The following is a 26,008-nucleotide window of genomic DNA, read 5'->3' as shown; positions in this document are numbered from 1 at the left end:
CGCTAAGTGGCAGAATTACTATCAGCTGCTACGATTGTAGTATTTCACCATTTGCTATGACGCCTTTGATCTCCAGACTGCGGTTTTTTCCCCCTGCACACACTGAGGCTCTTTCAAAGTTGAAACGGAGGAAGTTTAAAGACAATTTGCTCCATTTAGACATCACCCTTCTCTGGGACAGTGTTGTCAAGTTGAAGATTATTTCCCGGCCACGTGATTTGCCCACAGCTGTCTCGAATGTCCAAGTGATACCCAAAACCATCCGCAAGGTGATTGATATGCACACAAAAAATAGGGCAACATGAAAACCTCAGTTGTTCTCCAGGCTGTTCAAATCCACAAAGTCACAAACATGTAATCTGAATATTCCTTCTCTCAGACGTTGTGAATGTAAACATGATTGTGCTTTCTTCTCTTCAGGCCACAAAGCCCTGCAATGGTGGGCTGTGTGCGTGTGTGTGAGAGAGAGCAGGAGGGGAGGGTGGTTTCACTTGAATGCACACTCTGCTGTTTGTTGATTTAAGTTCATAATATGTGGTAGGAGGACGATTATGTGTGGGGAGCCCAAGGTTCCACACGCTTGGACTGTTTTTTTTCTTCTCCTTCTGCTTCTTCTTCACCGATAGTCTGAGAATTTTTAAACTGTATCATCTCACCCTCCCTCTCCGTCTCCGTTTCTCCTCCAGGGTGTCGGGTCCCCTCCTGTCTCCTGGGATGAAGGGAACAGGGACGCCACCTCCTCCCCCTCCCCCTCCTCCTCCTCCGCTGGAGAAACAGCATGTTCACCCTCACCAAAAGCCCTACTCTCACTATCACCACCATCAGCCTGCCAGCGACGGTAAGACAGACCCAGACACATCCGTCTGGATCTAACTTGTCTGAGGAAATCTGTTTTGGATTGAATTTGAAAATGTTCGTCGGCGTTTGAATTCAACTGTCCTCAAATCCTGTGACAGGTGAATCAGCAAAAACGCCCTTAGAAGAGAGAACTTGCATTGCCACAACACTTGAAAACACTTTAGACCTGAACACCCCACTGTCCTTTTTTCAAACTTGTACTGTACCACCAAAGCCACATGAAAGGCCTCGGTGAGAGGAAGTTGTCTCTTACAGCGGCGTTACTGCCCTGTGGCTCCGTCAGAGCATTTTTAGGACACAAAGAGATTAGAGCCGTAGAAACAGAGTGGGGAAAACCACATGCCGGAAGCCTTTTCCCTGCACTGAATTAGCCAACAAAATGCTGGCTCATGTATTCAGCTGTCTCTCAGCGCCCTGACATTGGCAGGCTCAGCTGTCACTCCAGAGCCTTTTTCCTAATGCCTTAAACACTGTTTTCCCTGTAAAGATCTACACATGGACGTCTCTGTAACCGCGCTGTGGTCGGGGAGTTGCGTAAAAGCGCTCCAGGAAAGGCTGCTTTCCCATTATCGTGACTCCTGCGGTCGATTCTGAGTACAAACTGAGACGATGGGGATAAATGTTACATACTATGGGGCTGGCACAGTTAGCACCAGCACAAATATAGCGTTGTCATAATTTCAGATCCACATTCAGCTGCAGCCGGATGGAGCGGACGCTTACTGACCTTGGAAACAATCACCCATAGACGTTGGTGGCAGTTGATCAAGTCTGGCTTCTATTTTTCTCCCCTCTCTCTCCCCCACTCCTCAACATCCTCCCTCATTTCCTAGAATACCAAGGCAGCTTTCAGAGCTGCTTCCATTTCGGAGACTCCTACAGGATGGAGCAGACGGTCGGCGGTGTCCACATCCCGGGAGATTCTCACGCCTACACTTCCCATCAGCACAATGGCTTCCACATGTCGAATAGCAACACTGGCTCTGCAGGTGAGCGGACGTTTTTATCTCGGGCCTGTGTGCCGGATTCATAAAGATCATAAAAGATCATCGAAAATATTCAACCAAGTGCACTTATGATGTCTATTCCAGGCTTCGGCTTGACTCAGGAGCTGCAAGGAAACGCAGGGTGCCAGTTCTCTTCCAGCCCAGAGGAGAGCATTTTCTTCCAGGTGGGCAGCTTCGACCGCAGCCTGAGCCACATGTCCTCCGTCTACACAGAGACGTAGAGCAGCACTAGAGCGGGGCACGCTTCACCACACCCACTCACTCCACAGTCTAACTCCCTCCACATGCATCTCCACTCACCCGGATCGCTTAGTCTCTTGTTCATTTTGTATTTTTTCGTCAGCATAATAAAGGTCACGCACCAAAACCGCCATTATTTATAGACTCTTCTGCCCAACCCTGGTGTCAGATGGATGAAAACCAAGAGGATAAAAACATACGGACTTACCTTACACTATCTGGATGGTCAAGTTTGAATCCAAACCCTTACGGCTTGTGTACACTCAAAAAAAAAAGAAAAGCAAAAGAAAAAAAGAAATATCAGCAGTTAAACCAAAAAAGGGATTTTTCCAGGTCACAAGTGGATTGTTTTCAGATGTAAAACCATCCCGTAATTCATAAGTAAATAAGCAAAGATTTAAGGAAGATTTTGAGAAAATAAACATTTAAGGAACTCCACTGATTCTACACATTACCATCAGTGCACTTGTCCTGAGGAGAAAGCAGTTAACAGTCTGTAAAACACATCTGTGCTTGTGAGGGAAGCTCTCTAAACGCAGAGGAAAATAACCCTGATGACATCATCACCATGATGTCATTGGGGTTACCAGTATTTAGGATTGGGCTCGATACAGATTTATAACAGAAATCCTCTGTTATGAGCTTGGAGAATTTACTTTGAAATATGTTGGTATTTACCCTCTTCCTAAAGATGCTGCAGGTTTGCAGTGAGAATTGTGGGATCCTTTTTTTTGTAAGTCAGAAGATCTCAACCTTCACTGGATCAGTTTTGTCTGTTCTATTTTTAATCTGTCTCTTGCAAGTCCCTTAATGTAAAGAAAGGACAACGCTGAATTGCTGCAGGGTCCTTTTAATAATTTTGACACCTGTCAGATTTGGGTAAATTGATGAACTGAAAAAAAAGAAGAGGAAAAAAAGTTCATCTTAAATGAGGAAATGACACAAGTCAGTTTTTTGTTTTTTTAATGAAAAATTCAGACTTTTTAAAGTGTCTTCCCATTGATGTCCATAGGAGACATTAGCTTTCCCTCTTTGATCCAGAGTCACAATTAATGACCAAGAATCATCACGTACAGAGAATCTGACCCGGTGCTCAGACTCAGGCTCACCATCACACTGAGCTAACACATGCAGTTTATTCATCTTAAATTTCAGTCACTACAAAACTTCTGAATGGACTTGAACTGAAACCTCCCTCCTCTTGTGTTTTTCCTCTCTAATCTACATCTTTCACTCTACTTTAGACTGAAGTGTAGAAAAGAATATATCATTTTGCTGTGTTGTTTTAGCAGTGGGAAAAAAATGTTAGCATTTCTGTATTTTGTGGTTAAGTGTTTTTGTTTTTCTTTGCTTTTGGATTTATTTACTGAGGAGGGTTTGGGCTGATGAATTGAATTCTGCAATAATGCAGAGAGACCAACCTACTTTATTATTGTATGTATAAAATGTACAGTTTGTTTACAGCAATCATGTTTGTCATTTTTACATTAAAAATAATGCAGAGAGGACTGAGGTCGTTCAAAATAGTTGTACATGTCTGCAAAATATACAACGTCCAAGTTCGACCGTAGAACAAACGGGTGATGAGGACCTTGAGAAAAGTCTTCACACTGTGGACTTGTTGTGCCCTCTAGTGGACACTGGTGAGTACTGCAGACACAGGACACTTTGACTCACTGTGCAAAAAAAAAACCCAAAACCCTTTGTCACACTCTCGCCTCAGCTCCTCTCATTAAAGCCTCAGTGTGTTCAATTGTGTGTCTTCGCCTCGCCACTGTCTTATTTCTGCTTCTTCTTGCTGAGGTAGCTCTGATAATAGAAGTTACTGAAGAGGATGATGAGGGTGACGCAGTAACCAAACACCACCATGTTCATGTAGTCCGGGAAGTCACACTCTGTGAACAGGTTGTAGCCCGTGTGCACGAGGAACATCACAAACTGCACCTGGAGAGGCAGCACAATACAAAGATCACATCAGATTTGTGTTCATTTCCAATTAGGCTGCAGAATTAATCGCAATTTAATTGAAATCTCCAACCGAATGTGGCCAACTGCATTTTTTTTTTTGATAAAGGTAAAATGTGAATGCCACAGAGAAGCCCTGACTCAGGAAAGTATGTTTTTGCATGTGGTGCACTCCCTAAATACACTAAATGGACAGTTTGTGTCCCACCGGGCAGCAGCTACTCACCAGCTGCAGAGACGTGAGGTATCGTTTCCACCACAGGTACTTCTGCATGTGAGGGCCGATCGCAGCCAGGGCGTAGTAAGAGTACATCACTATGTGCACGAAGGTGTTGACCAGGCCGATGAAGAACGCTGCAGGATATGAAGAGAGCAAAAAATAAAAAAAACTTATCAAGAATCTGTTAAATCAATCTTTATACCAAAACCTAAGTAAACCCATCAAAAATAGACAAAGCATAGTTATAGGTGTCTGTGCAGGTCTTCAACATTAGGTCATGGTGGTCGTTAAGTGCTACAGTTGACGGCAACTGAACTTCTTTCCAAAATGAACTGAAGAAGCCTTTCAGGTGAAAGTTGAAACATCTTCAAGGGCTGAAAAGAAGTCCAGTTTCCTTCAACTCTAGTATTGCAAGAGTGATACAAGTTTCTGTGGCTCCAAAGGTTTTGAGGGGTTTAACAAAAATTAAAATACCAATAATACAAAAGAAAAATGCCCAACTACAAGTAAAAGTCCTTAGTAAATTGTATGTAAAGTATAACATGTAAAAGAACCAATCCCACACTGTTCAGATTAATCATTGTTTTCATGTACCTCAAAACTATACAGTATATAGCATATCACTGACATTGATTACACATTTATTTGAATAATAAAATGATACAGTGGTCTCTTAAACCAAGAAGGAAATGTACTTCACATCCAGGAGGAAAACTGAACAAATTATATTTTTGGTATGAAAATAATCATGTTTAAAGATGAGATAATGCCAGCACAAATTTAAAGTGTTAGTAGTTTCCAACTCTCTTCATCTATCTATGGCAAATAACCTCACACATGGTTCCTGCTGAAGTTTTTGTTTTGTTTTCATGTGGATTGTTGAAGACAACAAAAAAGAACATCATCTGACTTTAAATATATCGATGCGATTAAAGCTTTTTCCTGCAATCACTCCTGCAATGGACTTACACTGTCCTCCGGCCACATACTTGACCCCGGCCCACCAGTTGAAGATCATGGTGCCGTGGTGGTAGACGTGAAGGAAAGTCAGCTGACTGTTCTTCTTCCTCAGGATGAAGAAGAGCTGCTCACAGACACAGAGGAACACAGTTGTAACTCTGTATTCTCACTCAGCTGACTGAATTCTACAGATACTGAAAGTGTTTCAATAAATATTTACCGTGTCAGAGAGCTCTATGACCTTGGAGAAGAAAAACCACCAGCAGACTCTGGCCATCTGGATGTGAGAGTTTTATACATTATTATTATCAATGCAGTTAAGGCAACTGTCATTTTGTCTTTGTCTTATGTGAGAGAAATGCATTGCTTACCCTTACTGCCAGCGGGTTGGTGCTGTAATCTACAGGCTGACAGAGCAGGCTGTAGTTGGAGAGCCATGATGTGACCAGGAACTACAATTACAAAAAAACAACAATTTCAGGAATTGGTGCACATACAACATTACTACTTATAACACACAAAAGACAATATTTTAAGGTCATGTTCATGCTCAGGATTGATTTGGTTTACTTGTTAGACAACAACAAAAGGCAGCACTCATGCACCTCGTGGAACATGTAGGCAGACAGGCCAACCATGGCGAAGTTGTAAACAATCAAAACGACTTTGAGGTCAACGGGTTCCCTGTGTTTCATCAGGCGAGGCCCAACCCAGACCACACAGAGGTAAACCAGAAAGATGAGTGACACGGGGACGGGGGAGTAGACCAGCAGCCATGGGTCAGTCCTCTTGTCTGCAACATAACAAGAGCTCTGTGTCAGGGACTTTCAGGCTTTAGTCACACATGAGTAAGTAAAGTAAAGGGATACATGCTGGAGCAAGGATTTGGATTTTTACAAGATGCTTTGATTTCCTCAAAAAGCTTTCACCAGTGATTCAAGAACTGTTTTTGTTTTTGTCTGCACAGGAAATGCAAAGATTTACAGTTTGTCTTGTTCCAGTTCAACTCTTTTTTTCTTTTTTTTTTATAAAGCTGGAAAAATATATTCAAAAATGCAGTTGAAAAAGCACAGTTTTCTACTGACAGTTGAAGGGCTTGTCATGAGTGTGGGTCTGTGTCCCACCCACTCACATGCACCCACAGGCACAAATGACTGTAACAAGATAATGGGGCTTGAAAAGTGGCGTGGTGGTGGCAAACCATGGGACAAGCCACAAAGCAGTCACTGTGAAGACAAGCACATCTGCAGCTCCCAACTCCCACACACTCAACACACACACACACGCTACAGACTGGGGACATCATAGTCACTGCTATGTTGCAGAAAAGTATATTTAAATGAAAAAAAAATCACCAGATCACCACACCTCCATTGTCCACTATCCTCTGGTGCACAGACAGGACACTTTCCCACACTGAAGCCATCTGAAAAGATAAAAATAATGCACTGATTAAAAGAGGGAAACAGTCTGAAATCTGAAGCAACTACAGACAAAACCTCATTCACATCTTCTGACCGTGCAAACAATCTTTGAGCACTACAACCTCAGAGACAACGCAGCCTGCAGGACCTCTGGAGTCTGTGTGGAGCTGCTGGACTAAAGTTCAAGTTGCAGCAACGTCCTGCACTTTGGTCGCATCCAGATCCTCCTCCTGGCAGCGGGGACTGAAGACGGACTGAAAGCGATCAGACACACACAGACACAATGTGGAGTTTTCTCCTTCCACCTGAAGGACTCTTCACTGTCAGTGCAGTGAAGGAAAAGAACAGGAAGATTTGAGCCACTTCCTGTTCTTTCTTCGCCCGAAGCCCCGGGTTTGTGCATATTTTTCTGTGTGGGTCGGTTGGTTACTGGTTCAGCTCAGTAGAGGGCGCTGTTCCCCTCCCACATAATGGTAACCTACTTTTATTTATCATCTTGTGTATGTGTATCTTTTTTGTTTGTTTGTTTTAAGCACAGATGTACAGATGTTTGTACATTTACTACTATTACTATTTACTACTTAAATTTTCTTGATATAAAAACCTGATCAGCATCGCCCCCCACCCCCCTTCCAGGTGGCATCCCCACAAACACAACCATAAAAACACTCATGTACCGAACGCCAGAGAAGAAAACGAAATACAAGACACAGACCAACATAAAAGACTCAAATCAATCTGTGTTGACCATTATGGTCATAAAAACCTGATCATGCACAAAAACAAGAGGAGACCTTTTTTCTTTTCTTTTTTTAATAACAAGATTGTCATTTTAAAATGAAATAGCATTTATTTTATACATTCATACTACAAAAAAAATATAAACATGGATAATAAAAATCTGTTTTGATTAGAAGCTGGTTAAGCTTGGTGTTAGTCTCGAGTCTTGCTCTGAACTACGCTGTTATTCAAATTAAACAGCTTTCCCTCCCACAGTTATAATGTTTATTGTGGAAACACAATCATCTTACACACAGCTGTAATATGAAGTCAGTCAGTCAGTCAGTCAGTCAGTCAGTCAGTCAGTCAGGTAACACAGTATCATGATGTATACTGTAAAGGTCCACAAAATGATAAAATATAGTGGTAAAAACATTTTCTGCAATGGTCAATCAATGTAGACCACTGATACATATTCCCCTACAAAAATATATCAAATGAGGAATCAGTCTATGTTTATGACAATTTAAAAAGGGGCTCTCTTTAAAATAATTTGATGGTATTTTACATTTAAATTCCAGTGATGGGATCATAGCACCAAAAGAACACAGGAGTTTGTGTGCGTGGAGCGGCCCCATGCAGAACTTTGCTTTACACACACACTTCTCCTTCAAGATTCCTCTTTCACTGCCTTGAAGAAGGAGCTGAGGGACAGCTGTCTGCCTCCACTGTTAGCTGCTCCCAGTTTGGGTTTTTTTGAGGTCTGCGGTTTCTTGTTTTTTTGCTTCTTTCCATCCTAAATCATACAAACACAGACAAGTGACACATGCAATCTGTTCTTCTGTTCACAGGGTTATAGAAGACGGTGGATATTTGTGATGGTTTATACTGTGGGATGCATAAAGGGTCTAAGGGTGGTTACCTTGGAGGTTTGTTCTGCGTGACTGTCCACAGAGTCATGAAGCTTCACAATCTGCAGGAGAGTTGATATATCGATCCCATTAACACGTGGACTTTCACTCACTTGTTGCTTTTCTTTCTGGCTGTCCGTAACAAACTCAACACCTAACTGTGATTCATGTATGATGCAACGCTACCAGAGAATTTGAACTTAAAAATCACTAAAATCCTGTAATACAAGAAGGAAACTACACACATCACACGTTACATGTCACACACCTGTTGCTGCTGTAACTTTAATTTTCATTTCAATTCATCTCTCTTGCCCCCTGACACGTCTGTATAGTTTGGAGGAACAGACAGTAAGTGTACTGCTGTTGCAAAACCATTTTTTCTGTTTGGGACAAATCAAGTTCAACTCAGGTGCAGCCAACCTCAATTACACAGCAGGGATTCAACACACACACACACACACACACAACTGTGCAAACAAAACACAAACCTTTTTCACTCCCGTGGACACAGCAGCTTCCTGCAGGGCAGATCTGCTGAGCCACTGTGCGTTCTCAGTCTGCGCCTGTGTGTCACTGTCCTTCAGACGCACGCTGTGAACCACATACGTCTGGTGGATGTGGGAGAAGATGTGAACCACCTGCAAAGTGGTAGTAAGCAGTGCTCCATCACAGGGCTGTCACACTTTCTACATAAAATGACTTCATCAGCATGGTTAAATAGAAAAGTGTGCTGCTGCTGCTGCTGCTCACCTCTCCCACGTACTGGCAGCGGCTCTCGCTCAGAGGAGATCCCAGTACCCTGCTGATCTCTGCACACAGCGCCCTCTTCTGTTTCATCTCAGAGTTCTCCGGTTCCAGCAGGAGACATGGAAACTCCCACAAGCCTGCCAACAAACCTGACACACACACAAACACTCGTTAAACACACAAAAAGCTGTTCATTTAACAGATTGTGCTGTTTAATTGGTTATTCAATGTAATTATAACACCAGTAAATGAAAAAAACAAGTCTTGTTTTTTTTCATTTACTGGTATCAAATCAATAGGGGCACCACGGTGGCTCAGCACAGCAGCCTGGGTTTGATTCTGTGTTTTTTTTGTTGTTGTTTTTTTAGTCACATTTCTGTGTTTTTTTTTTTTTGTTTGTTATTACACTGTGTCATTATAAGAGTATGAACTCTTTGTCTTATTATTGCCAGAAGTATGATTTTGTGAGGTCACCACGACCTTTGACCGCAAAGATCTGTCATGTAAAAAAGAAAATCCCTGATAAAATGTTGAAATACACCAATGGTGTCTTATTATCAGGTCATAAACTCATTCGCCTTACAGCACACTCTTGACCGACACGAACACACTGACCTTTGTTGGGCCTCTGAGTGAGCAGGTACTCGCCCTCTCCCTCCGCTCCGGGTCTGGTCACCACGCAGGTCAGAGTTCGCTCCACCCGCGGCGGCTTCTTCGCCGGCTTTCTGGGGAAGTTCTGAACGCCCAACTCATCGTCCCAAGGCTCCGAGGGACACAACGGACAAGACCCACTGGTCACTGAGGGAGAGGAGGAAAGTCAGAAATGATGTAATATCATGACAACATGAAGGTCTGAAGGAGGGAGAGAACTCACCACAGTCTTCTATATCAGGCAGGGATGAGGTTTTCTTCTCCGGCTTCGACAAAAGCTTCCTGGAGTTTTGTTCTTGTTTGACATGAACCTGCACATTTACACGTTGTGGAATTATCCATGCTGTGATGTCTTATATGACTTCTTTTGTGTTGACAATACAGAGCAAAGCACACACCATACAGTAACAATTTCTTATCAGATAGCTAGAGATAGATTGAGATAGTCTTTACCTTGCGATAGGAGCGGCAGTGGGACTGTACAGGACACTGGCTGCACACTGGTGCTTTAGGGGTGCAGACTTGTGCCCCCAGCTCCATCATAGCCTGGTTAAAGTCCCCAGGTCTCTCTGGGTCCACCAGTGTGTTAGCTAGACCCCTGAAATACAAGGAGAAAAAACATTAACAGCTAGAATCAGACCATATTTACCTCACCAATATATCACTGTAAAATGTGTCAAATGAAAAACTACTTCAATGCCACTTAGATGAACTGACAGAACAGAGGTACGGAATATTTCCTTTTTTAAAATCCATGATCATATAAAACAAAAGATTTAATGCTTTTAGGGAATATTCATCAATCATTAAAACAGAGTTTCCTTCACTGTCTTCCAAAAAACAAAATCTAAGCTCCAGGAATACTGAACAACAGTTGCCTGGATCCTCTGAGACAAAAAAAACAAAGCTGCCAGTGAACTGATTCTGAACAGAGCAGTGCTGGTGAAAGTTTGTTTATGGCAGACACTACAGTATAATTAACCAGCGGAGAGGTGTGTGTGAATTTATAGAAGCACCAAACCAACAACAGCAAACCCCTAAAAGGAGAAACGAACAACATCACAGAAACATTCAGAGATGTCAGAGTAAGAACTGGCATCGAGGATATTAGTTTGGAGTTGTAACTCACCACAGTGCCTCCGTTACTGCAGGACTCGTGCTGTCAGCTCCGATGGCCCTGAGACGACACAGCACGCGAATCACGTTGCCATCCACAGCTCCGGTAACCTAGGCAACAGGTGTGATGTGTGTCATCGTGGTTATGACATTTTAATCTGTCTCTTGAAAACATGCACAAGGCGTATAAAGGAGTGTGAGTGAGTGAGTGTGATGACCAACCTGCCCCAGTGCTATTGAGCCTATAGCTGCAGCAGTGTAGCGTCCGACACCAGGTAACTGTTTCAGCAGGCTGTCGACTGTCCGAGGCATCTGACCCTTCAGCTCTGTCACGACCTTAAAGAAAACAGTCACATAATTATCACACAATGACCACACCAATAATAAAACAAAGCTTCTGGTACAATGAGGAAAAGCAGTGAAGGTCTCAGGGTGACACAAAGGTGCATGGTACAAATTAACAAATGTTACAAAGTGCACCACAAACCCTTTTAGCTCCTTCATGTAGCCTTTTCCCCCGGGAATAGTACCCGAGCCCCGCCCACATCTGGTTCACCTCCTACAAATAAATAAAGTTAAATAAACCAAATGGAAAACAATGACATCACCACCATAGTTTCCACAGCTGCCTTTAAAATCACCTCAAGTGTAGCAGATGAGAGATCCTGCACAGTGGGCCACCGCTGGAACAACAAGAAGAACGAGAGAGTCCAAATTACACACAAAGATTTTATAAGTCACAGGGAATCCAAAGTACTTAATATGTCAGAGGCAACTACCTTCATCCATTTGTTGTAGTAGTCTTTTACTGTCGCAACTTGAGTCTGTTGAAGCATGATCTCTGAAACCCACACTGAGACAAAGAGGAAACTGGGCTGAGAAATGGCTCAGCAGCAGTAAAACACATCAAATCCTGACAAGGAAACGTTTTTGTACCTGCGTACGTCCTGATGTCAAGGTCTGGTTCTGTCACAGCCTGTCAGAGCAACACACAGAGCCACTCAGTTTCATTACTTCATGGTAATTGTTTATGTGCTGCCTAATGCGTTTATTCAAAGAGAAATACAACTTCATACGAGCAACATCAACATACATCTTTTGCAGTATTAGGGCATTTGAGATTTAGCCTTGAATGATGAATATGCATTTCATCAATCATACTCATCACATAATACGTTGATGTAAGAATTTCTGCTGAAACCAAATAAGAAAAGACAATTTGGTAAAATCATCCCTGCAAGTGTCATGTATAATGCAGTGACATGGACATTCATGTGCGTAAGTGTGTGTTACATTGATCTGTAGCACATTGGGATGTATGGGATGTGCATGAGTGTGTGTATCTAAATATGTATACAGGCACATACTGTATGTCAACATAATGTAAGTCTTGGCTTTAATTGCATTGGGAACCCCAGGAAGAATGTCACAGCATCAGCTAATGGGGATCCTAAAAATAAACAAAATAAACTCACTGTGGTTCCGATATTGGTCTCTAAGAAAATTATCAAAACTAATATTTCTATTTACCAGAGTCCTCCATGGCAGCTCCCTCTTCTCTTGGTCGTACCACTTTAGGAGCTGAGAGCGCAGCTGCACAACATCAGCAGGATCAGAGAAAGTGTGATATGTGGACGGTGAAGCAGTATCCGTGGTTTCCTCTAAAAGAGCAAAAATACTGTCAATTACACTAATGCTCAAGTATTGAAATATTTATCAAATATCCCAGGATGGTTTAAATGTTTTACCATATGCTGCTGAGAGGAAGAAGTATATAAAGAGAATAGACAAGGTAACAAATAGCCATTACTGGAACTGTCTTGTATGTAACAGTTTAGGAATTAATGAATTATCATGTCAGGGACATAAATATATAAGGACCACATGGTATAACAAGATCCAAAATATTTACACAAACTCAGACCAGACTGCAGTGTATACAGTTCAAAAATCAAAAAACTGTAAAACAGATGTTCTCTATGGAAATATTCATCAATCATTGCCTAGAAAGAAAAAAACATGCATCATGTATTGATGTAAAAGTAAGAATAAATACTAATTGGATAAAGCATCTTGTCTTCTTTTGAAGAGACTTTAGAGAGACAATTGTAAAACTTATAAACATAAAAATTAAACCATCATCCAAGTTTTTTGGTGCATGGAAATTTAACTCTTACATTATCATATGTAGACGATAAGTATGATGTAACACATGATTCAGGGTCAGTTATTGAGTTTAACAACAGCTTTAATAAGGTGTTTTAAATCATCTCTAAAGCTTAAACCCAATGTAAATCTCCCTGGATAGCAGGAAAAGCAGCAAACCTATGTGATCCCCTAAGAAGCACTGTGTGGTTTTATTCAGTCCACAACGTCTTTACATTGTTTTCAATTTATGCTGCCTCTTGCCACACCCTTCAGTCATCATTTGTGGTTTACTGTGATTTATTATATAACATATTATAGCCTATATATTATATTCTGTAAATCACAGGGAGGCAGTAAATCTATATCACAAGGGTTAGGGTTAACCATATAGCTAGGGAGATAATGGCCTACTTTTAAGATGCTGTACAGTGAAGTAAGGCTTTTCCCCCGTAAAGACATAGTTCAGTCTGTAAAAGGAATGTGAAACATGCACCCACATTGTAGAGGTCTGGCTGTTGGATGAGACTGTAGTAGCCAACTCCTCACTAATAACAACAATCTCATGCAAGTCACAGGATGTTTGCAGAGACAACATATATACAATGTGCTGGTTGATTTTCATGTGGACAAACCCATAGTGTCTGTCTCTTAGGTAACACACGTGAAGTAACAGGAACATGGCAGCTATACCTTCCTTCACTCTTGTCTTTGTCCTCTTGCGCTGTGGTTTAGGAGTTTCAACCATTTCCAGTGCGGCTCTTTTGCCTTTGCGCATCGCTGAACGTAACCTGCTCATGACCACACACCGTATGAACACACTTATTTGATTTCTTGTTTACTTCACGGATTCACTTCGACTCCCGCCACGTTCAGGACGGGAACAGCCGCTGCTCGTCCAATCGGCTGCAGGGAAACAGATGACGTAGGAAAAATGTAATTTCCGGTGGGCGGGTCAAAGTGAAAGTTACTTAAATGGCTGTGTTTTTGTTGCAAAATGAATGATTTCGCATCAATTACTACTACTAATCATTTTAAACACTAGTATACCGTGTATTGAAAAGGTTTATTCTTATAATATATCAAAACCACGGATCTCAGCACATTTTTTAATATGTTATTGAATCTGGACAAAAGTAAAGTAATGTGTTTTTATGAAGTTAGATTCAAATGAATAACTTTTTTTTCATGATTCAATAAGAGCAGGCAGCAAAGAGCGACTTATATTGACATATAAGCACAAACATTTACGAAAGTGTTGGACATTTTTATTTGTCTTCATGATTATAATTGTTCAAGTGTTCCTCTTCTCATCCTTCGTACCATCCAAAACTATTGATCAAGTGTTGACAAGAAAAGAAAAGAAAAGTCAGCAAACTGAGCTTAAAAAGTCAGAAACACTCTTGAACACTCTCCAGTTAAACTCTCTGCAGTCATTACCTTCAGTTATGTCCACATTGTTGGTGAGCAGGATTTCTGCTTGTGTTTCATCCAGATTTGTATACAAGCTCCCGGCTTGCTGCTGTAGAAATAGGTTGACTGGATTTGTTAGTGCTTCAATGCAGCAGCTTTCACACTGACTGTGTAGTCCTTCAGTCAGTAATTAAGACTTACCATGAAGGCTGTAAACAATGTAGTGCCCATGACTTTCTGCACACGTTCCTCTATGACTGGGAATGATTGAACAAAGTGCTAGAAAGAAAAGATGACAAATATCCAGGGTTACCACCGTGCATGAATATACAGTATGTGAATATGTGTGTAGGTTTTCTGCTCCCCCTCCCCTTTAGGAACAATGATGTGGTTTGTACATTCTGTGAGACATTTGGTTTTATTTTATGAAAGAAGACAACAATGGGCTTTATTGGAACATAAATTAGTAAGCTGTATTTAATTGTATGAAAAATCTTGATGTTTGCTGCTTTACAAACTCACTATTTTATTACAAGTAATTACAGTTAAAACAAAAATTACTACACCAGACTTTGTAGAAATTATAACAGTGCACAGTAGATGTAAACATGTACAGTATGTACCTCCAAGGCCAGGCTGGCCTGTATTTGTGCATCAGTGTGTTCTCTGTTGCCCATAGCGTAGAGGAGGTGCTGGATCACCCCAAGACAGACAAGCTCACGAGAGACCTCTTGATCTTCCTCAGTCAGCAACCTTTAACAAATTCAACATCCCAAAAATATCTCACTACTGTAGGACAAAAACTAAAATCAGAACCAGAATCAGAAAACTTTGTGTCTGTCATAACAGAACATTTTCTTTGACGTGTTCATAAAACAATCAATAGCACTTGGGACAATTTTTAGGTTTTCTATTAATATAAACTACTTAAAATAATAGAAAATGTAATAAAATAATAAACAGCTATTTATTCTAATAGGATTTTTTACATGTCACTGTTCAAAATGAACATGTTTCCTGACATTTTAAATATGACCGTACCGTATAGCTTTAGCTGCAGCAGCTTGTTGCACAAACACAGGGAGTGATCCAGTCACCTTAATAATCTCAGCCTCTGGGTTTGTACATGTCAACAAAACATGTCACAAATTAGGTCTCTCACAAAATGCATGAATGAATGTCTGTTTGACAAATCAAGAAAAAACTAGGCAAGATGTCAGTAACATTTCCTACAGGTAATTGATTTTGCTTTGGAAGGAATTATCTTGAACCTGCTACACAAAACAAAAAAACAAACATCCAGATCAAAGTGTCACCTTGTGTGATCTCATGTGGATCTACTTCTTCTGTAAGAGGCTTCAGCAGAGCTACCAGGCCACTGAGCAGCAATGGTCTCACATCATAACCCTTGAGGTCTAAGATGAGATTCATAGCTGCCAGACAGATACACAAAGATGGAGGAGCGACAGGTGAGGTCAAAGAGGGAGACCACAGCAAACATGAGGATTTACAGTAAATGCATTCTCTGCTTACCTTCATCCTTAACCTCCAGGTGCAGGGATTGGAGCATATTCAGCAGTGGCTCTACAATGCTGTGATGGGCCGTTTTCATTTTGGACTAAAGGAGAGAATAACATTTTGTAGGTCTTCTTATCTTCTTATATGTCCAAAGTCTCTGTCATTTTGGTATATTTCTCAGACAAGAACTGTAATTCTCAAAACCACTTGTTTAAACTCCACATCATCTAGACACCTCTGTGTATCATAAAAGCAGTGTCTTCTTCCTTTTAACAAATTGCTAATTGCTTTGGTACACTCATGGAAATGACCACACCACTTACTGTAGCCCTCATTTTTAATCTAAACTACACACCTGTTAAGTTTCTGCATCTTGCATGGTTGTGATGTTAATGCATTGAAAAAATGTGTCCACAGTCTCACTGTGTGAAAGAGCAAGGATGAGCGGTCAGTCAAAGTACAAGCTTGTATTTGCTTTATGCACTCTTTTCTTTTTTACAGTTTTACCTGAACATGGCGTAAGCTGTGCAGGACCAGCTGCTGGGCTTTAGGAGAGTTACAAGCCATGAGGGTGATGAGGCTTCTGTAGATTTGATTTTGGTATTTAGGATTTCCTAAGTACAGGGACTCCAGCAGGGCCCGAGCTGTCCCTTGGGTTTCCTCTGTGTTTGACTCAGCCAGGCGCTCTGCTATGACTTTGACACCTGCAAAATAATTTTAAAAAGACAGAAATGTCAGAGCTGATATGATGGCTACACAAATTACAATGATCCAAATCATATATCAAAGATACTGGTATGAATAAAGTAAATTTACCATGGCTTTCACAGATCATCTCTTTGAACTTCAGTCCTGCATTGGAGAGAGTGAGCAGAAGATGGAGGGCTTCTGCCTTGTCCTCCTCTTTGCTCTGAGTGTGGCTCAAGATGTCCAGGAGAGTGAGAGCCCCCCCATCCTCCAGAAACTCCATCAGGTACTGATCACTGACAAAAACAAAACAACCCACAGCAAACTAAAGTGGCAACTCTCAAAAATGCGTTTTGGATCACAGATGGAATATTTTATAGTTTATGATGCAGTATCTCATCTCACTCACTGGCCTGATGCAGACAGGAAAACTCTGATTGCTTTTAACTGGAGTCCCAAGAGTGTCCCAAACATGTACCTGAATATTCAGTGAAGGACTTAAGTGTAGTCAGTGCAGAGCAGTAAACAAGCAGAACTGCAGTGCACACATATTTTTTGTTTATTTTAGCTTTGCATTCATCCAACTTCCAAAACTGCATACGGTAATCCAATGTCTACTGTGGACCATTCCCCCAATTCTCTTTTTCTTTTTGTCAAAAGTCTTATTTATAGACTTAAATCTAACACTAGCCTATATTATCCACTATGATACAACATAGAGAACAAATCCGTGACAAAATACTTTCATTGTGTGATATCAACAATTTGTAGATGATATAAATGGAGCATTACAAATAACCATAATTCCCATTAGTCGTAGGCTACATTTACAACACTATAATGAGATCTTTGTAGTAGGCTAGTCTTGTTTTTTTTTTTGTTTTTTTTTAACAATGTATCAGCACGGTCTGTGGACCACGACACTGACTCTACACAGTCTCAGGTGAATAAAGGATACGTGAGTCTCATCCAGGTGGTGAGTCGAGCCAGAAAGAGACTGGGCACCTGAGCAAACTCACACTCCAGCTCGTAGCAGCTCTTCCCGTTGTGTTGTCGGGTAAAGGTGTTCAACATGCGGCAGCGGACCGTCCTGTCTCCTCGGTCCCATTCCCGGAGAAAACCGAGCACTTTGCCGAGATTCGCTGGCGCCTCCGATGTCGACATTGTTGTTGTTGTGCTACTGCTGCTTTAACTTTGCCGAACTCAAGTTACAGTGAATAAATATCTGCTCCATAAACTATTTGTTAAAAAGCTAACGTTATACCTGCAGTACCATAGCTGCTGATGTACATTTCCCGCTGGCTTTATTTACTCCTTCACATAGTTTACACGGTTGCTTAGCAACGATCTACAGTCTCCCGCTCTGTGTGGGAGCCATGGCGGACCGTCCACCATCAGTCCTTTTTTAAAGGTTGGAAAATTAAGATATTTTTTAAAAACTATCTTGCTTTGGCTCGTTATCTTCTTTGTCTTCTAGTGTAGCCCATTAATATTTTTTTTACTTTGTTTATTATTGGTTTATAACAGTAAATAAATGTTGTTTCATTGACAAACAATGTTGCGTTCATCACAATTGTACAATAACTTAAGTTAGGTCTCTGTACTGACTATGGTAGTGACAGGTGTTTGGGTTCATAGCAACACAGTTGCTCAGTCCCTGTGAGAGCATGATCCTGTGTTACCACCAGGTGGGGGCAATTGGACCCGGTTAAAGGAAGCAGACAGCTCGGGGTTTGCTGCCCCCCGCAGGCCACTCCCCGGTACATGTGCCTCTCTCCGGAGATAAAGAAGGAACATCTCGGTGTAGTGAAGAAAATCACAGTGTAACATAGTCTACAATGGGACAAGGTTGTATTAAAACACATCATAGACCTCTACCTTTGGCTACTTGATAGTGATTCTCACACACTTGCGCGCTGTAATCTTCAGGATGTACTTTTAATCTGCCTAAATGCCAAATAGCGGTTGGCGACACTTCATTTTTTTTTCCGGAAAATTGTCGCTATTGTTTACATTTTTTAAAGGACATTGAACGCATCTTTCCTCAACCGCACACGATTCTTCCTCCTTAACAATGGCTGTGTGGTGTTTTTTAAAGGCTAATAAGGGAGCACGGATAAGACCGGCATGGCACGGCCAGACAAAACCCGTTCATAAGAACACAGGGAGAGAGTGACAAGGACGGGGAGAGGGAGAAAGAAAGGGGAGGGGAACTGACATTAAAGCAACACAACAAGGAAACTACACTGCAGAGCCACAGACGCCTTCATTTTATGTTTTTGAATAATAGCCGGAGCTAGTGTGGCGAAGTGTATCTGTGAAATCTGCCCGTAGCTCAGCCCCGCACAGCCTCAAGTGCCCCCGAAAAGGAGCAGCTTTTGACCGAGTTGGATTTAAAGGCGCTCTCCGACGCTTTCAGAGACATGGGTGAGAATAATGGAAGAGGGGTTTAATTGTAATTCTGGGGGAAAAATTAACAGAGGAGGAGTAGGCCTCTTTCTGGTGGAGGGAGAGAGCCATGCCCTAATGGGAGGTGGAAACAAAGGCCAACCAAGCATAGCTATAGCCGTAATTAATGAAATGCCAATTTAGATTATCTTTTGGCTATTTTGGCCCCATGAGATTCATTTCACCACGATGGGATTGCTATCATGTTTTAGCATGCAGCAGTTATGAATGATGCTGGCTGCCATTACAGTGGAGCTTTCATCAAAAAGTCATTATAATTAAAATAATGGACTTTTACACTGGCTTTATTCCTGGTTTAACTTTAATACACAGATGTTTAAGTGGCGTGCAGGTGCTTTGGCTGATATTGAATTCTCTGACTAACATGACCTCTGGCAGGAGAAAACATCAAGTTGGTGCATCATAAAAGATTTGAAATGATGGCTTTCTTTTTTCTTTTTTTTCAGCATTAACAGTGCACCCACCTATCACCCCCAGCAGACATGATGGATGATCCTAAATGTGTGAACCTATGTGTGTGTGTGTGTGTGTGTCCTCAGGCTCGGAGCCACCTAGCTCTCCACAGGTGGTGGAGGACGGCGGAGAGGAGGATGAGGAAGAGCTGAGCGGAGGGGAGGAGGCAGACCTGCGGTCCAGCTCTGGCCGGGGCTCCTTGTTGACCCGGAGGGGGATCACCCTGAGAGTGCTGCTGAAGGACGGCCTGGTGGAGCCAGGGGACGGAGTGCTGGCCATCCACTACCTGGTAATAACAGGAGTAGACAGTATGAGTGTTGTTGTTTATTATTTATGTCAGTGTTGTGTCGTATTGTGTGAGGTCGCACCAGGCTTGTGTCTCTCTGATACACAGGAAATGAAATAGAGCAGACAGCTGCCTTAACGGAGTAAACCCACATGCACCGTCCGTCTTTCTCTCCCTCCTCAGGGTAAGAACTTTGTCGGAGACCTGTTGAATGATGGGAAAATCCGATGGGTGGAGACGGGCCAGATCTTCAACTCTCCCAGTGCCTGGGCCACTCACTGCAAACGTCTGGTCAACCCGGCCAAGAAGTCCGGCTGTGGCTGGGCGTCTGTTCGCTACCGGGGTCAGAAGCTGGTCCAGTACAAAACCACTTGGCTGCACAAGTACCAACCCAGCGCAGACTTGGTGAGAGAGGAAACATCTGAAGCAATATACAGCTAAATCAAGTTCGATTAAGTGAGAGGTCAGACATCACAACCCAAGTTTTCGATCAATGGGGGCTCCAGTGAAACTCAAAACAAAGATCAGTCAGATCCAAGGGAAGGACAGTGGTGCTGAATGAAGATGAAACCCACTGACCTTGTAGCACAGCAGCCAATCAGATAACTAATCATGGATCAATACAGAAACTAGACGCTGGTTACAGTCCTGCCTGACTTTCAACATGCAAAGAGAAGAAGGGAAGAGTTGAAGAGAAAAAAACAAAAAAACAAGCTGATTTTGAAAGAGGGTTGATGAAATCATTAAACGGGGAAATAACTACTTTGTTCATTTGGAAATAATGTCTACTTTTAGATTTATTGGCTCACAGTGGAAGAAAACGATATAATCTCACGGCCTGCAGTCCATTACAGAAAAGTCAAGATATACTCTGAACCTTTGAACCCTAACCCTTTACAATGAAGTCACGTCTCCTGAACCTTTGTCCTCTTGACCTAGTTTTCTTTCATCTTTGAAAATACCATACATTGAAAATGTCCATTATATAAAGTCACGTCTGTTTGGACTGGAGTGAAGAAAAATATCCTGCTCTTGTTCTTTTGTCTTTCTATACTGTATCTAAAATGTTTGTTAAATGTTTATTTTTTGTGATGTCAGAGCCTGGTGAGTGAGGAGGATGATGACGAGGATGAAGAGGAGGGTAAGACGGCTGTTCAAGCAGATGAGAAGAACAAGAACAACAAACCTGGATTACATGGTACGATCCCTGTCTTCTCTTCTCTTCTCTTCTCTTCTCTTCTCTTCTCTTCTCTTCTCTTCTCTTCTCTTCTCTTCTCCTCTCTTCTCCTCTCTTCTCTTCCCCAATCTGAACAGAAAACCTTCTTCACTGTTACAGATGTGATGGTTTCACGAAGAACCGACAGAGAGAGAATTCCTGTCAGATATTGCACCTTGGGCACCAGGGATGCTGCCAGGTACTCTCTATTATTCAGACTGATCGGTGTAATTTCATGCGATCATTGTGTCGAGGTGCACGAGGTGAATCAGACTCTAATTTGTATCCTCAGAGATCCACACACACTCGTGGAGCTGTCAGCCTTCTCAGCCATCAACAGATTCCAGCCTTTCAATGTAGCCGTGTCCAGTAATGTACTGCTGCTAATGGTGAGCAACCGTCACAGCTAGAGCAAGTTCATTAACACGGATGAGCATTTCAGAAAGACCAAGATGACTGCTCTTTGTCCTTTACAGGACTTCCACTGTCACCTGACCACCAGTGAGGTGGTGGGATACCTCGGAGGACGGTGGGATACTAATACACAATGTGAGTGGGACTTTGGAGCGAAATGTTACATTAGTGGATCAGAATGGAGGCGGTCTTCATCGTCTGTGCGTTTCCCTTGTGTTTCAGTGCTGACCGTCTTGAGGGCTTTCCCTTGTCGGACCAGGCTGGCAGACAGAGACGCTGCTTCTGCTGTCGAGGAGGAGGTACAGTAACACATGGACAGTGGATCACAAGTCTGCACTGAATTCAGCATTCATGCCTTCAGAAAACATGCAGGTGAATGACACCCATTTTAAAAATTCACGAGCTCATCCTGCACCATGGGACACTCGGGCGGCGAGCACCTGTCAACATGCATCTCTATTTCCAAAAGCCAGAAACCAAAGAACCAACTCTTGAATTTCCATCACAGGGAAATAAGAATAGTGATTGTAGTGCTGAGTGTACAAACCTTGAGGGTTGAATGCTTATAATGTAATACTAGTTCATTTCTGGCAATAGCACAAATTACAAGTTTTTTTTTTAATTATTATTATTTTATTATTTTTAAGTGTTTTACGTTGAGTTTCAGTTTTTCTCAATTGCTAAAACACTAAACACTATTGTCTGAACCAAATGATCAGTGCCCTGAACCCATTTATTGAATTGGTCACCCTTTTGGTAGAACCTAAGCACTTTTGACCTAGTTAGACACAACTTGCAAACATATTCTCACCCACTACAGCACATTTTGCACTGTGATGCACTTGTGTTGCATAATAGTAAGCACAGGTAGCAAAAGTGAAGCTCAATTACTGTAAAGCACAGGTGTCTAAACTTACGTAAACGCAGCAACTCAAAATTGATCACACTTGTGGCTAATGATGTGAAGAAACCAACATAAGCCAGTTCAAGGAGCCTGTTTTGCAAATGCATTTTCCCGTTGTGAACATGAAGATGATTTCTACAGTTTTATGATCTGATCATTGTGTTTTCCTTTTTTCTATGTTGTGTGTAATGACTGTTCAGTGGTGTTTTTCATTTTGTCTGGCCTGACAACAGTGTTTGGTTTTGAGCACTGTTTGAACTGTTTTGAGGCAATAGTTTGGTTTTGGAGGAAGAGTCAGAGGTTTGGTGAATGTCGTTTGAAAATTGCGTTTTGTGTTTACAGTTTAGAGAAAGGGATGGAAGGTTTCAAGAAATGTGTCTTAGCAATTGAGAAAAAACTGTATTTTGTCAGCTGCACAGCCCATAGTCACCACTCTCTTGGCTTATATATGTATTACCTTCAGATGAAACAAAAGCATTACTGTAAGTTCTCTCTCCTGTCATGTTTCCATGTTTCCATGTCTCCACCAGATCTGTCAGAACCTGTTCATGCGCGGGCTGTCGTTGGTGGGCTGGTACCACAGTCACCCACGAGGTCCGGCTCTGCCGTCGCTGCAGGACATCGACTCCCAGATGGACCACCAGCTGAGGCTGCAGGGCTCAAACAATGGCTTCCAGCCCTGCCTGGGCATCATCTGCGGTCAGTGTGTGCCTTTATACATACAGTAGTGTTGATCTGAGCAGGGAATTCTCTTTGAATGCATCTTCCACTGGAATCTGAGAAAACAGTTGAAAAGGAGGCACTTTGTATATCAAATGCAAGGAATCAAATAGTATCTGCTAAGTAATGCTATATACCAGTATCGTAGTCAAGTGTCTGAGAGCCAAGTCTCACCACCCTGGTGTTTGAATCCAATTCCAAAGTCATCGAAGAAGAGTTGAGTTTCAGGACAGGCTTCACTGCAAAATCAAAGAGCTGAGGTCCATATAAACACAAATGACAAGTCACTATTTCAAAGAGGGTTTAAATGAACGCACCATCTTTATGCCATGCACTATACCTCACAAAAAAAGTTTGCTTCTACATAAATGTGAGAATCCAAGTCCGAGTCATCAGTGCTCAAAGTCCTGCTATTGCTATGTATCCTGCAGTATAGATTATAAAGCAGGAGATACAGAACATAAATCTACAATATATACATGATCATAATGATCATCATCATCATCAACCTTTATTTAACCAGGAAACATTGCAAAGAAAACATGTGGACAGAGCATAACAGTATTACAGTAAAACAGGCAAGCATAGCAGCACATAGCTATTACAATAACCCCACCCCACAAAGATGAGTGGTATAAACAGTTGTTGGGTGGATGGATGTCAAGGAGATCCTGGAAAATATTGTGATTTTTATGTGTTTTTTAGTGGAGCAGTTAAAAGACATCTGGCTGCCTCTAAACATCCCTCTAATGCAGTCAAATAGTTACTCAGGCCTTAAAGGGACATTTGCTCTAAATCAGAAACAGCTTCTATTTACAATATTTGCCATAGCATTTGAAGGCAACATCACGACCATGAACATGTTGGCTGGGTAAAACCTTGGCTCTCTGATCATCAGGCAGGTTTGACATCACTTAGCTTTTACTGTAACTCTGACCTTTTTTTGTGTGTGTTGTATTTATACTTTTTTTTTTTAACAGGACCGTATTACCATGGTAATCAAGGTGTGGCTTCCACAATAACTCCATTCTGGGTGGTACCACCACCTGAGGTAAAGACACAGAAATAACTAATGATTATCTGATGATGAATCTGATTTCATATCTTTTTTATGTAGTCATCTCTCAGTTTGTGTTTAATCTCTGTGTCATCTGCCTTCCTGCAGCAACGGCCAAACGACTACGGTATCCCAGTGGCTGTAGAGGTCACCTACGTACAGGACAACTTCCTCACCAGTGACGTCCTTAATGAGATGGTATGAGATGAGACTGCAGTATCAGACTTATGTAAATACCACAGAGATATCAGCATATGTGTTCTTGTTTTTTTATGTGAATGCCATTTGTGTTTGCTCCAAAGATGCTGCTGGTTGACTACTACAGGGCAGCTCCCGACCTCGTCCAGTTCGGCCAGTGCTGGTGCCCTGACACGACCATGTTGGACAAGATCAAGGTAGGAAGACTTACAGAGGACTTGAAACCACAAAAACATGATGTGTCTTGGGTCCTTTGACCCTGCAGCTTACCTCACCAGTTTATCCTCTACATTATTTAATTTGCAAAAGGATTTCCTGGGTAAAAGGGTTAGACTACATGAGTTTGCTTCTTTCTGCCCCCGTTCATTCAGGAGTTGCATTATTTTTTGTGTTAAACTGTTTTTAATTTATTTTTTCAATGAATGAAACGAATAAACTAAACTCAGCTCTTACTTCTCAGGGCTCTCTGAGCTGCCACGCCCCCAAAGACCAGGCCTACTCTCAGATCCTGGAGCATGTCTACAGTCAGCTGGGCAACATGCTCTGAGTGGATGTGCTCTGCATGAGTGTGTGCATGTGGCCGCCCTCCATCTCCAGTTGATCCATTTCAAACACCGCTCCGGTGTGACGTACGTACAATGTAAAAACCTGCTTGAAAAAAACAACATGTAGTTGCCTTGAATTCTCTCATTTCTTAATTTAACACAGCTTTGTCCTGAGTTGAGACACACTTCAATGACTTACTAGGAGGTGAAGGTGCTAAATCTGTGATACTAGTCACCCCAGGAGCTTGTATTTAGAGAAATATACAATGTGAAACTACAGTAATTAGTGTTGAAAACCAATGTTTTGCTAAAGTTAAATATTGTTTCAAGGACACTAAATTGAACTGTTTCATGGACCAGGTAAGAACTGGCTTCTTTATCTTTTACACTTGGACCTATGTGCCTATCTGTGCCAGTATCCTGTGGTGTGAGCAGATCTTGCCAGATATGTACAATGTTAAGTTGTTTTAATTGCCTTCATAGACTAAACAAGGAGCAGTGATTGGAAAAGAAAACGTCAGAAAACATTAGTGCTTTTTGCATACAACTGAACGTTGCCTACAAAGTACATGTAGGCAACAGTGTCTTGGTTTGACTTAAACTACTCTGCAATAGGTTTTGTGAATGTTTGTGTTCCTTAAGTCAAAGTGAAAGGTTGAAACGTGGTGCAAGTAAATCCATTTTGCCAAACAATTTTTTTATGAACCCGTGTGTCTGTGAGCCGTGTTGTGAATGTGACCCTCTACTGTCTCCCCATCAGGTTACACAATACAAGAGTCCTGTTGTTAGGACACATATTTGCTTCCTCTTTACCTGTACTGTATTTATAACTAACTGTGGACTGTGTGATGTACATGTATGAAGATGTATGCCTTAAGCCTGCTGATTGGATGATCCACAAAGCATTACAATATACACACTGGAACTATTTAAACAACTGTCTCTTCCTTTATTGTGTGAGGAATATTGCTGCTTTGTCTTTGTTATTTCGTGGTTTTTATCATTTTCCAGTCATACTTTGACCTTGGTGTTAGTCAAACACAGAGATAACACATTTTTTCTTTTTTATTTATTGTAAGAATGGGGGAGGTGGGAGACGAGAAAGAAGCACATACAAATACTTTGATAATAAAAGACAAAATATTGCGGTTAAATTCTGTA

General features: G+C 41.7%; 5 protein-coding genes across 9 annotated transcripts in view; 2 read left to right on the top strand and 3 right to left on the bottom strand.

The window, feature by feature from the left end:
- The window catches only part of glis1b (GLIS family zinc finger 1b), a 68,466-nt gene extending 66,103 nt beyond the window's left edge, over nt 1-2,363 (top strand). For both annotated transcript variants that reach the window (XM_085774102.1, XM_085774103.1), the window contains exons 9-11: nt 687-838; nt 1,692-1,847; nt 1,950-2,363. In XM_085774102.1, the coding sequence (XP_085630228.1) occupies nt 687-838; nt 1,692-1,847; nt 1,950-2,086 (445 nt within the window). In that variant the 3' untranslated portion in view covers nt 2,087-2,363. The remainder of the gene's footprint in view (nt 1-686; nt 839-1,691; nt 1,848-1,949) is intronic.
- Nucleotides 2,364-3,139: 776 nt separating this feature from the next.
- elovl8b (ELOVL fatty acid elongase 8b) lies at nt 3,140-7,057 on the bottom strand. Of its 2 annotated transcripts, none has more exons than XM_085774108.1 (8): nt 6,759-7,057; nt 6,619-6,676; nt 5,856-6,043; nt 5,622-5,702; nt 5,471-5,527; nt 5,260-5,374; nt 4,297-4,424; nt 3,140-4,049 (listed from the first exon to the last, which is right to left on the bottom strand). In XM_085774108.1, the coding sequence occupies exons 2-8, from the start codon at nt 6,674-6,676 to the stop codon at nt 3,885-3,887; spliced, it is 792 nt and encodes a 263-aa protein (XP_085630234.1). In that variant the 5' UTR covers nt 6,759-7,057; the 3' UTR covers nt 3,140-3,884. The 2 variants fall into 2 exon arrangements, with proteins under 2 accessions (XP_085630234.1, XP_085630233.1); XM_085774107.1 differs by having other exon boundaries at nt 6,797-6,936.
- A 609-nt stretch (nt 7,058-7,666) lies between these two features.
- mutyh (mutY DNA glycosylase) lies at nt 7,667-13,873 on the bottom strand. Its single transcript, XM_085774104.1, has 15 exons — nt 13,661-13,873; nt 12,353-12,483; nt 11,759-11,798; nt 11,602-11,675; nt 11,464-11,505; nt 11,310-11,381; nt 11,045-11,158; nt 10,836-10,933; nt 10,160-10,304; nt 9,930-10,017; nt 9,671-9,853; nt 9,059-9,204; nt 8,797-8,946; nt 8,317-8,367; nt 7,667-8,190 (listed from the first exon to the last, which is right to left on the bottom strand). The coding sequence occupies exons 1-15, from the start codon at nt 13,764-13,766 to the stop codon at nt 8,065-8,067; spliced, it is 1,566 nt and encodes a 521-aa protein (XP_085630230.1). The 5' UTR covers nt 13,767-13,873; the 3' UTR covers nt 7,667-8,064.
- armh1 (armadillo like helical domain containing 1) lies at nt 13,752-17,834 on the bottom strand. Of its 2 annotated transcripts, none has more exons than XM_085774105.1 (11): nt 17,544-17,834; nt 16,995-17,063; nt 16,715-16,881; nt 16,406-16,602; nt 15,914-15,998; nt 15,697-15,813; nt 15,422-15,494; nt 15,004-15,133; nt 14,582-14,659; nt 14,408-14,489; nt 13,752-13,873 (listed from the first exon to the last, which is right to left on the bottom strand). In XM_085774105.1, exons 1-11 carry the CDS (start codon nt 17,747-17,749, stop codon nt 13,806-13,808), a joined length of 1,272 nt encoding a protein of 423 aa, XP_085630231.1. In that variant the 5' UTR covers nt 17,750-17,834; the 3' UTR covers nt 13,752-13,805. The 2 variants fall into 2 exon arrangements, with proteins under 2 accessions (XP_085630231.1, XP_085630232.1); XM_085774106.1 differs by having other exon boundaries at nt 14,408-14,486.
- Nucleotides 17,835-18,313: 479 nt separating this feature from the next.
- Nucleotides 18,314-25,784, top strand: mpnd (MPN domain containing). Of its 2 annotated transcripts, none has more exons than XM_085774097.1 (13): nt 18,314-18,433; nt 19,594-19,796; nt 19,977-20,198; nt 20,892-20,991; nt 21,130-21,208; nt 21,302-21,398; nt 21,486-21,558; nt 21,646-21,722; nt 22,858-23,026; nt 24,028-24,098; nt 24,213-24,302; nt 24,407-24,499; nt 24,763-25,784. In XM_085774097.1, exons 1-13 carry the CDS (start codon nt 18,424-18,426, stop codon nt 24,847-24,849), a joined length of 1,371 nt encoding a protein of 456 aa, XP_085630223.1. In that variant the 5' UTR covers nt 18,314-18,423; the 3' UTR covers nt 24,850-25,784. The 2 variants fall into 2 exon arrangements, with proteins under 2 accessions (XP_085630223.1, XP_085630224.1); XM_085774098.1 differs by having other exon boundaries at nt 18,407-19,012.
- The last annotated feature ends 224 nt before the right edge of the window (nt 25,785-26,008 follow it).

The sequence above is a fragment of the Trachurus japonicus genome, chromosome 4 (genome assembly GCF_045865225.1).
Source record: "Trachurus japonicus isolate A0001 chromosome 4, Traja_1.0".
Taxonomy (NCBI): domain Eukaryota; kingdom Metazoa; phylum Chordata; class Actinopteri; order Carangiformes; family Carangidae; genus Trachurus; species Trachurus japonicus.
This window is presented reverse-complemented; position numbering and strand designations above follow the sequence as displayed.